At 42.6% G+C, this 11424-nt stretch overlaps 1 protein-coding gene across 1 annotated transcript; it reads left to right on the plus strand.

Moving 5' to 3' along the window:
* The first annotated feature begins 8045 nt into the window (after positions 1-8045).
* Positions 8046-9657, plus strand: LOC149817432 (thioredoxin-like 1-2, chloroplastic). The gene is made up of 4 exons (XM_089985158.1): positions 8046-8409; positions 8518-8700; positions 8804-8968; positions 9055-9657. The coding sequence occupies exons 1-4, from the start codon at positions 8176-8178 to the stop codon at positions 9289-9291; spliced, it is 819 nt and encodes a 272-aa protein (XP_089841284.1). The 5' UTR covers positions 8046-8175; the 3' UTR covers positions 9292-9657.
* Positions 9658-11424: the final 1767 nt, after the last annotated feature.

Here is an 11424-nt window from a genome sequence, read left to right on the forward strand (position 1 = left end):
GAGCAACTTTTTGAGTTTAAAACCTGTGACAGGTCAAAAAGGGGTACGTCTTGCTGATGGTAGCTCTTCCCCAATTGTAGGGCAGGGAAACATGTCTATTACCCCTACTCTTCAATTGTCGCATGTTCTTCATGCTCCTTCGTTTCCACAGAATTTATTATCCGTCAGTCGAATGACAAAAGAGTTGAATTGTAGAGTGATTTTTTATCCTATGGGATGCACCTTTCAGGATTTGCTGACGGGGAGAAGGATTGGTGGTGGCTATGAGGAAGGTGGTCTGTATTACCTACACCAACCAGAGGTTTCGGCCTATTCTGTTGTTACATCATCCTCAAGTCCTCTATTGTGGCATAATCGTTTGGGTCACCTTTCAGTGACAAAACTTCGTCGTGTCATTCCTCATATACCTCCCTCAGTTTCTTTTCAGTGTGAAACATGTCAATTGGAAAAACATTGTCGAAGCTCTTTTCCCTCCAGTCAGAGTCCATCAAGTCAAGGATTGTTTGATCTTCTTCATGTAGATGTGTGGGGTCCGAGTAGGATTCCGAATAGGTCTCAGTGTCGTTATTATCTAGTTATTGTTGATGACTTCTCGAGACTATCGTGGGTGTTCCTGTTAAAAGATCGGTCTCAAGGTCCTGTCATCCTTAAATCTTTAATTGCAGAGATAAAAACTCAATTTGACATTTGTGTTAAAATTGTTCGCACTGATAATGCTCTTGAGTTCAAATCCAAAAACTTACTTCAATTCTACTCTGTTAATGGGATTCAACCTCAATTTACATGTCCACATACCTCCCAGCAAAATGGGGTGGCTGAGAGGAAACATAGACAAATCCTTAATGTTGCTCGGTGCCTTATGATTCAATCCAATATGCCTGCTACATACTGGGGCTATGCGGTTTTGACAGCCGGGTTTCTTATAAATCGCATGCCGTCAAGTTCTGTAGAAGACCAAATCCCAATTCAAATTCTCCATCCAGAGGCTCCTCTCTTTCCTATCCCCCCTAAAGTTTTTGGATGTGTGTGTTTTGTGCATAAGCTGGGTCCTGATCGAGATAAACTTGTTGCGCAGTCTATTAAATGTGTTTTCCTTGGGTATCCTAAGAACCAAAAAGGATATCGTTGCTATGACCCTATATCTCATAAAGAGTATGTCAATGCGGACGTTACCTTCTTTGAGTCTATTCCTTATTTTTCGAGTACTACTCCAAGGTTACAAGAGAGTCAGGGTGATGTTTTTCCTCTGCCAATTCCCCCTTTTCCTTTAGAGTCGTTCGCTCCAAAGCCTGTGGCTCCATCCTCTGGGGAGTCTCGATATAGAAACTCTCCTATAGTGTATACTCACAGGTTACCACCTACCTCCATGCCCCCATTATCTCCTTCTCCTGAGGCAAGTATCTCTGAGCATACTGAAGTTTCTGCTATTGATGAGGATCTTCCTATTGCTCTGCGGAAAGGGAAAAGACAGTGCACCCTTCATCCCATTTCTCAGTTTGTTTCTGAAGTTAATCTTGGGGCTTCAATGAAGAATTTTATCTCGGCTTTGTCTGCCTCCTCGGTTCCGCTTCACCACAGTCAGATTCTATTCGACCCCAAATGGATGCAGGCTATGCAGGATGAGATGGATGCCCTAAGGTCTAGGGGCACTTGGAATTTGGTTGATCCTCCAACTGATGCAGATATTGTTGGTTGCAAATGGGTATATACCATTAAATATAACTCGGATGGCTCAATTGAACGGTACAAAGCCCGGTTGGTTGCAAAAGGGTATACTCAGACTTATGGTGTTGACTTTTTTGAAACTTTCTCTCCAGTTGCTCGTCTTGGCACTATTCGTCTTGTTCTTTCTGTTGCTGTGCACCATGGATGGCCCTTGTTTCAGTTGGATGTCAAGAATGCCTTTTTGTATGGGGATTTGCATGAAACTGTCTACATGCAACAACCCCCAGGCTTCGAGGTTCAGGGGGAGTGTAAGAAGGTGTGCAAGTTGAAAAAGGCGATTTATGGCCTGAAGCAGAGTCCAAGGGCATGGTTTCACAAATTGTTTGAGGTAATGTCGAGTTTTGGCTTTGTCAGGTCAGCTTCAGATCACTCCTTGTTCATCAAGAAAACCAGTGCAGGAATTGTTGTCATGGTGGTATATGTCGATGACATCATATTAACAGGGAGCAGTGCCCAAGATATATCTGCCACAAAAGATCATCTTCAGAAACACTTTGTTACTAAAGATCTTGGTCACCTTCGATATTTTCTGGGGATCGAAGTTGCAAGAAACAAAGAGGGCCTAGTGTTGTCTCAAAGAAAGTATGTGTTGGACTTATTAAAAGAGACTGGAATGCTAGGAGCCAAGCCAGCTAATATTCCAATGGATCCCAAAACTCACATGTTCGATGAGAAGTCTGAGTATGTGGACAGTGCCAGCTTTAGATCCTTGGTGGGTAAGTTGCTATATGTGACTGTTACTAGACCCGACATTTCATTAGCTGTGAGTAAAATCAGTCAGTTCATGGACAAACCTACAAAAGTTCACTGGGATGCAGCTATGATGGTTATTCGGTACTTAAAGGCATCTCCTGGTAAATGACTGTTATTTAAACGAAATCCATCTTTGGACGTTGTTGCTTACACTGACGCAGATTATGCAGGATCTGTTGAAGATAGGAAGTCAACATCTGGATTTTGTGTGTTTGTGGGAGGAAATCTTGTTACCTGGAGGAGTAAGAAACAAACCGTTGTAGCCAGGTCGAGTGCTGAATCTGAATACCGAGCAATGGCCCAGACTGCAGCTGAAATTATGTGGGTAAAATCAGTCTTGACCGAGCTTCAGGAGAAAGTATCCCTACCTATGTTGATGATGTGTGACAATAGAGCTGCTACATATATTGCCAACAATCCAGTGTTTCATGAAAGGACTAAGCATATTGAAGTTGACTGTCACTATGTTCGCGACTTGGTTCAGGCTGGGTATATCTGCACCGATCATGTATCTTTCGAAGATCAAGTAGCTGATGTTTTTACCAAAGCCCTGGCGAGACCAAATTTCTCAAAGTGTTGTGACAAGCTGAGCATGATTGATATCTATGCTCCAGCTTGAGGGGGAGTGTTGAGACTAAGAGTTTTTTTAGTAAATAAGTTTTTTCTAAACTAGAGGTTATTAGAATCTTATTCTTTAATGAGGGACATGGGTGTAATTTTGTTCCTTGGACTATCTCTATTTAATATAGAGATCAGCCCTAATTATGTAGAAACAAGTTCTTTCTCTGCAGCCGTCCCTCTCTCTCTCTCTCTACCTTTCTCTCCTCTCTCTCTCTCTCTCACTTTCTCTCTCCACCTGTGTTGCTGTGCATCTCTCCATACTTACAACAGATAACAATTGACAAGTCCTAAGAAAGAATGCAACTCTAAGATCTTGACAGGTGGCTTTCATTCTTGAATTGCCCTGATCTTCTGATGATCCATCCTCAACATGCCTCCTCCTACAATGTGGCCAAGAAAATGCACTTTCTTCTGGCCAAATAGGCACTTCTCTCTCTTAACGTATAACTCATTATCCTTTAGAGTTTGAAATATAATCTAAAAATGTTGAACATACTCTTCCATAGAATTATTGTATATCACTATGTCATCTAAGTAAACCACGACAAACTTGTCAAGGTGCGTTACAATGTTTTATTTATCAGTGTAGTGAAGGTTGTGGGTGTGTTCCTCAAGTTGAATGTCATAATAAGAAGCTTGAATGCCCCATAGTGTGTCACGTAGGTGGTCTTGGTTTCATCCCCTTCGATAATTATAACTTTCCAATAGCCTGATCGTAGATCCAACTTTGAGAAAACATGAGCATTATCCAATTGATCAAACAAGTATGTGATCAAAGGAATCAGATACTTGTTATTCACAGTAAAATTGTTCAATGCTTGATAATCCACACACAAGTGCTTTGAATCGTCATGCTTCGCTTGGAATAAGACAAGCACTCCAAAGGGTGCTGTAGATGCTCGAATAATCCCAACTTCCAACATGCCATCTAACTATATTTGCAACTCCGCTAGGTTAATAGTCATTATGCAGTATGGTGTCAGTAGGTGGTTGCGCACCCAGTACCAGCTCAATCTCATGATTTACCTCTCTTCGCAGAGGTAGTTTTCTTGGCAGCTTGGTGGGCATAAATGGAATGTAACGACGCAGGGATTCATATCTATATCTATTTACATATGTTCGAATGACCCCTTCTCATAACATAATGAGAATGTACATAACCCTATTCCATTCTCGTCCAGTATGAAATGAACTTATAATCTGATGATGGAGTTGATCCCATGATTATAAGTTCATAACCCTAAACCATTCCCATTTTTAGTGGAACAGATCTACCAATTCTTTTATTCCAATTAAGTTAGTAAGAGGGATCTTGAACTAAGAAATAGACCCTAGAAGCTAAAAGAGGGTATCCTGAGCAATTACAATAATTGGGTTCGTTGATATTCCTGGTATAATAGATGCTATTACACATACAATCTTACTCAATTCGATGGAATTGTTTGATCTTAAAGAAGATCTTCTATAATTTTGCACATGATGGGTTATTTCTTTGTTTCTTTCAATCATTAATAACTTGATTATTTTTAGATATAACATCACTGAACTCCTTCAGTACGGTTGCTACGACCATTGAGACGTTAGCAACGCTTCCCTCTTCATCAATCTCGCAGATAATCAAGAGAAATGTCTCATCCTCTTTCTTGAGACCTTTCTTCAACTGGAGTGTGAACACCAAGCACTAACAAGGCTTTACCACAGGCAGTATGGCAATCATGCAAGGCTACTTGTCATCCTCAAAATTGTCAACATTCAGATGAGGCATCGACACGACCTTGTTGTTTTGAAGGAACTCTATACCTAGGATGGCTCTGAAATCATCCATTGACCAGCTCAAGATTCTCATCGGTGCATCGCAAACAACTCCATAAATATACTTGGCTTCAGAGTTGACCACCTTCATCCGACTCTTTTTTTTCTAATTGTTGCCCCAATCGCTATGCGTCTTCAAGAGAATCAAAGTTGTGCATGGCGCCCGTGTCAACCAATGCCTTGATGAATCACTCATTTAGAAGGACTTTCAAGTATATGAACTCTTTTCTCATGGGTAGTTCGACAACCGGTGTTACCTTCACTGTGTTCATTTGCATTGGTCCAACAGTCGGCTACTCTGCGGTGACACTCTTGACTTCAACTTGGACGACGTTCATGGCTCTAGGCTTGCAGTTATCTTCGTTCCTTGGACCACGATTCCTGTTCAGACAATGATTTCCCCAATGATCACTGTGGAAAATGTAACAATCTCGACAATGATAATTTTGCCCTCAGTAGTTATTATTTCTCTATTGGTTATGGTGTTGTCCCTCTTGTTGGCCACGATTCTGCTGGTTATCACTCTATTGGTTTCCATTACCAGCATTATTCTCTTTATCATTCTTTTGATTGTCCTTTTTATTATTGTTATGATCATTCCCGAATTGTCTTCCATAGGATATTGTATTACGCCTATCAATCTCAGCGTGCTTCTCAAGAACAACAAGTGTCGTAGCAAGAGTTTGAGGGTCTTGTCGATTGAGCTTCGTAGCTGCCCACCGCTACAGTACATGTATGAAGTGGAACAACTGGTCTGCATCACCCATGTTTTCAATATCTAGCATCAATGAGGTGAATGTTTTGACATACTCATGAATTTACCTAGTCTGCTTCAGGACCAATATCATATTGTGGGCAATTCTACTCTCATTCTTGGGTAAAAAGAAGTCATGCAGTCTCTTTTTGAGATCCACCCACAAATTTATAATAGGACGCCCATGCTCAATATCACCTTTGTGGCATCTCCACCAAAACATAGCATCATCCGTAAGGTACATCATTGCAGTGCATAACGAATATTATCAAGCATACCCTCTGCCTCGAAGTACTGTTCCATCAAGTAAATAAAGTTCTCAAGATCTCTCGAGTTTCAAGTACCTTTATATTTTGCAGGCTCGGGCAACTTAATACGCCACCCCAAATGTGTTGTTGCTCTATCAGCTGAAGCATTTCTTCACTGCCACTCTAACTGATCATTCTTTCATCGAATAATATCTAATTCAGTAGTCAAGATGTTAAACATTTTCAACAGATGATCAAACTTGGTGTTAAGACTTTCAGTGGAGTTCATATCTAGTGGCAAGATCTTTCACAAAAAATTTCAATCCCTCTACTGCAATATTGCTCTCTTAATCAAGCACCCCAAAAGTAGTATTAGTGTCATTAACCAATCTTTTCACATTGGTCACAGTCTCTGTCAACTCGGTAACATAACACACAAGTGCTATCACACTACTATCAACCATGAACTCATCTTTGGAAGGAACCTGACTACCCGAAGGAATATCCTTATGCTTCTTTGGAGGAATTTTCAATGAAAAATATTAAATCCTTGTCCCAAACTTCAACAAGGCTTTGGTACCAACTTTCAAGGGCTAAAAGCGAAGGCCCCTGTGACGTGCCTCGGTGTACCCCAACATCGGAACAAACTTTCAAGTGCACATCAAAAAACAAGCTAAACGTAGCTCATTGAGTGCACAAGTGCAATAGCAAAAACACACACTCACACAATCACATAAAAAGAGCGGAGAGGCAAGAGAGCATAGAAGAAAGCAAAAAAACAAAGACTTTTATTAGCAAGTTAACGAGTACAGAGTACAGAGTAACCCCAAAATCACCTTGTATTATGGAGTTCTTAGGCCAAAAGCCATTACATGCACTCCAAAAAAGCAAAAAGGAAACTACATCAAGCAACAAAAGCAACAAGTTTGGTGGTCCGAAACAACAGAATGGGTTTAAGTACTTCCATGTTTTTTTTTTGAAAGGCAATCTGTGGTTAGGCAGACCCCTACCCGATATCTCCCCACGTTGTAGAGGGATTCAAACCTAGGCCTTCAGCTGGGCACAGGACCCCACTTACCACATGGGATACCACCACGGTGGTAAGTAATTCAATGTGGGTACCTTCAAATACTCAACTTTGTGTAGTAACCGGTAAGGATGGAACTATGGCGTTCTTCTCTGCTAACTGAACTATTGAAGTGTTATTTGTTGGGTGTATCAAATTTCGGATTTGGGTTACCGAGAGCAAAATATAGATATCTCACTCAACCTAGACTTTGGAAAGTTCCTAAACGTCGACACACTCCTTTTTTTTGTTTTTTAATGGGATGCTGGTCTTATTTTGCTGCCACAAAGTTAAACACCATTCACACCGAGAAAATATCAGGTGCAATATGATTGCACAAATATTAGTGCATTAAGCACCTTATCACTCTCCATCTTGGGGAGAGGCCATAAAGAGAGGTTTAGGGAACGTAGAAGTAAGTCAAGGCCAAATTTCACTTGGTTCGGAATTTATGAGCTTATCGGGACTCAAGACCCATTGGAGGGTGATTGGGTGCTTAATGCACAAATTTTTGTGCACCCGATCCGGACTCAATTCACACCATGGAAAATCAAATGGATAAAAAGCGGTGGACCCCATCCATAGTGACGTGTCATACGTCATCCATTTCTATCCGAAAAAAAAAAGAAAAAAGTTATATAATTATCCAATCTGGGCTGTTGATCCACCACCCACGTTGCAAAGCCTCGAGTAGACCACGTTTAATGCGTATCCGTCGTCCAAAAAAGGCTTTTAACTGCCAAGCCACGTTGCAATTGGCTTATTTGGCCCTGTACGAAAATTACATTGCTACCCACTGTTCAGAATATTATGCGAAATTAGCACGGTTGCATAACCATAAATTACTCTACTAACTAGGAATTACTTTAGTATTTAATTCTGGGTTTTGTTATGTCGAATATAGTTGCACTGGATTATAGCAAACATTAAAACGCTTTCAAACGCAAAGGGGTAATTGGACATTATGTCAGGTGCGTCTGGCGTGGCCTTAAAGGATAAGGCAGAAAAAGGCGCACCTTCCATGCACCATTCCCCATTTTAGCAGTCAAAGCCGATAAAGCATAAAATCCCAAAATCCCTTGGCGGTTTGAGCTCCTAATTTCTCCTCCTCTTTCATAGATCATACTATCTATTCATTGTGTTGTGTTCTCTGAATCAGAGAGAGAGAGAGAGAGGGAGACGCAGACGAGCCAGCCATGGGTGATGTCTTATTGAGGAGCAATTTCTGTGTAGGGTGCGCGAGCTTGTCTGTTTCGGGCTCTTCTAAACAATCTTCTGCGTTTGGCTTCTCGTCTGCCCCATCTTCGATCCGGTTCCAATACCCCAAGTCTTCCGGCAGGAGCGGGTTTCAGGGCAGACCTGTCGTCATCTCAGAAAGCCAAGCCATACCCAAATCTTACGGTAGCCCTCCGGGCCTCTCCTCTATACAGGTAATTATGTAAACCTCATCCCCTCGTGTTATCCCTTTCAAATTTTGACAGATTTCCGATGAGGGCCTTTGTGATTCTCTTCAACTCTGCTCTGCTCTGAAATTTTAGGCCCAGAGTGACTTACTTATTGGGAAGGCCTTCAGGTGGTGGGAGAAAGGGCTTCAATCCAACATGAAGAAGATTGATTCTGCTGATGATCTCGTTAATTCTTTGCTCAACGCTGGAAATAAACTTGTGATTCTAGATTTTTTCTCTCCTGGCTGTGGTGGATGTAAGGCCCTTCATCCCAAGGTACTTTTTTGTTCCCAAACACGTTTCTTCATCTTTCTATAAGCATTTAATTCTCTCTCTCTCATTATATCTTTTCCCTTTTTCCTTTCTGTGCGCGTTACAGCTGTGTCAAATATCAGAGATGAACCCAGATGTTCAATTCCTTCAGATCAATTATGAGAAGCATAAGTCCATGTGTTATAGCCTAAACGTTCACGTGCTGCCGTTTTTCCGATTCTACAGAGGAGCTCAGGGTCGTCTCTGTAGCTTTAGTTGCACCAATGCTACGGTATGCCCTCTCTCTCTCTGGTTGCTCTCCCTTTGCATCCGTATGTCTTTTCTTTTATTTCTAACGGGCGTTAACTTGTGCTGCAGATCAAGAAATTCAAGGACGCACTGGCAAAGCATAGTACAGAAAGGTGCAGCCTTGGGCCTGCTAGAGGCGTTGAAGAGTCTGAACTCTTGGCTTTGGCTGCGAACAAGGAGCTGGGCTTCAGTTTGCCAACAAGGCCAAACGCGGCTCCTGCTCTAGACAAGGCTTTGTTCCATCCTTCCATCCCTAAGACCTCCAAAGAGGCAGGAGACAGGGAACTCATCTCCGTTGCGAGATGATCTATTGATCTTTTATATGCTATATGTTTTTTTTTTTTCTCCTTTGATTCTCTTCCATATTCCTCCCTCTTTGTCTTTTGTACAGTCCTGTGGGGTTGGATAATGGACGATGTCTATAGGTGTATGTATATATGCCTATGCCCACAAGAGCAACGTATCTGTACACAGATATCGTTGGAGTTGCAGGCTTTCTGTTTTTTGTCATCGGCCTGTTGACTCTTGTGGTGAACAAATGTGAGGATTCCCCTGTGTCTGAAGACTGAGGAGGGGTGTAATGTAACTGTAAGTGTGCTTTCCCCAAGAGGACAGAAGGGTGTAACTTGTTTTTGCTTTTTCAATGAATCGAGTGATTATAAGAATGATAAAGTTGGTGAGCTCGCTTTCCTTTTACCGCGTAGTTAACTTTCCTTTCAATTTTTATGCGAAATTGTCTGTGATTCCCGATGCCAGCTTGGTTTGGTCGCCAAAGCGTAGGAATCACATGGCCTCCCTGGATGAGAAAAGATAAGCCTCCTAACTAACTGGCCCCCATATTTGGAGATATTTAGCATATACAATATTGCTTGGACAAACTCCCTGGCTAAGGCCTAAGGGCTTGTGGCTTCGTCACAGAAGTTTCACCCAAGCCACATGGTTTGGGAGGGGAAAGGCCAGCGTTGGGCGAAGAACGAGGATGGGCTTGCCTCGGTATCATCGGAGATGTGAAGTGGGTCCTCCCTCACGTGCTGCAGTTACTCGTCGTCGCCTGCACTTTTTCTCTGTTCGTTCGGTTGATGAATTGTTTCTGGGTTTTTTAGATTCAGTAGAGAGAAAAGAATCCCCTTTTGGGGTTTCTGAGAAAGCGTGAGCTACCATCGGTCTGAACTCCAGATCTCTTTTGATTGGTTTGGCCACGAGCTGGCTAGGGTAGATGACTAGACGGGTTAATAGCCCACAAACTAAGATAAGAGTTTTCTTCACTCTTAAGTCATTTGTTGGTTGTCATCCTTGTCGTAAGCAGAGAGAGAGAGAGAGAGAGAGAGAGAGAGAGAGAGAGAGAGATTTGGTCCAGTGGCACCGAGTCAAGTCCATGGGGCAGAACGGACATCACTCGTTTTGGGTGTTTCTGATTGCAATGCCAGTCTATCCAAAACGAGTGGCATCAGAAGTCCGAATGGCTGGGGCCCCTCTTTGGCGAAGGGCGTCCTATGTGGGTCTGTTTGATCTCTAACCTGATCCACAGGACCACAGGTCACCTGCTTACGGTCCAGTTTCCCCGTAGCTAGCCTTTTATTTTTTAAAGGCAAGCTGGGGTTAGGCAGACCTCACCAGTTATTATTCAACGTACCATGCAATGTCCCACCACAAGAACATGCACTGACAGCTCCTACCAACTACGCGGAGCCTCCGTTGGTCCCTGTAGCTTCCATTTTGTTGAACTGTCTCCGCATTTCGCTGTTAGTGTATCGACCACGAACAGACGGTCCTTACATGGTCCAAGTGGGCTGAGCCATCTGATCATATGCCCCTGCGCATCACATCCAAAGGGGGGGGGGGGGGGGGGGGGGCTGGCACTTCCGCTTGTACGCTTTAGTTTACGCATCTTGTGCCGCGTCTCTCTTTTTCGTTCTGTTGGAAATGCCGGTGGCCTATCTCTCGGGTCTCAGGTCTCGTACCTTTTCTTTTTTGCTGTGGATAGGCCCCATGATAATCGTGAGTTATGATACTGCGATCTTTCCTTTTAACCTTTTTTTGTTTTTTTTTATCTTGTAAATGATCTTCCATCCACCTGTCTAATTAGGCCCTCGCTCGCACCTTTTCCTTTGAAAAACGCCAAAGTGACTTGACATTCATGGAGGTTTTGGACAGGTGTATGGTAGCTAACAGCAGGAAGGTCTTGACGGTACAATTTACGTGCGGACTTCAACTCGTTGCGTGGCTTCTTCCAGCACTTCAGATTAAAACTGAGTGCTGATGAGGTCAGATTGGCCTATGAACATGTCACAAGGTCAAATTTTGCCAGTGAGATTCGCCTTGTTCTGGCACCAAGATTGCCGCAACTTTGTTCAGCCTTTATCTCACGAAGTACTTTCTTTGAAACAAGCCGCAGGTAAGAGACAACAAGGACTAACCGGCAACACCCAATCTTGTATT

This window comes from Nuphar pumila, chromosome 13, assembly GCF_984573655.1.
Source record: "Nuphar pumila chromosome 13, dmNupPumi1.hap1.1, whole genome shotgun sequence".
In the NCBI taxonomy this organism is placed as follows: Eukaryota; Viridiplantae; Streptophyta; class Magnoliopsida; order Nymphaeales; family Nymphaeaceae; genus Nuphar; species Nuphar pumila.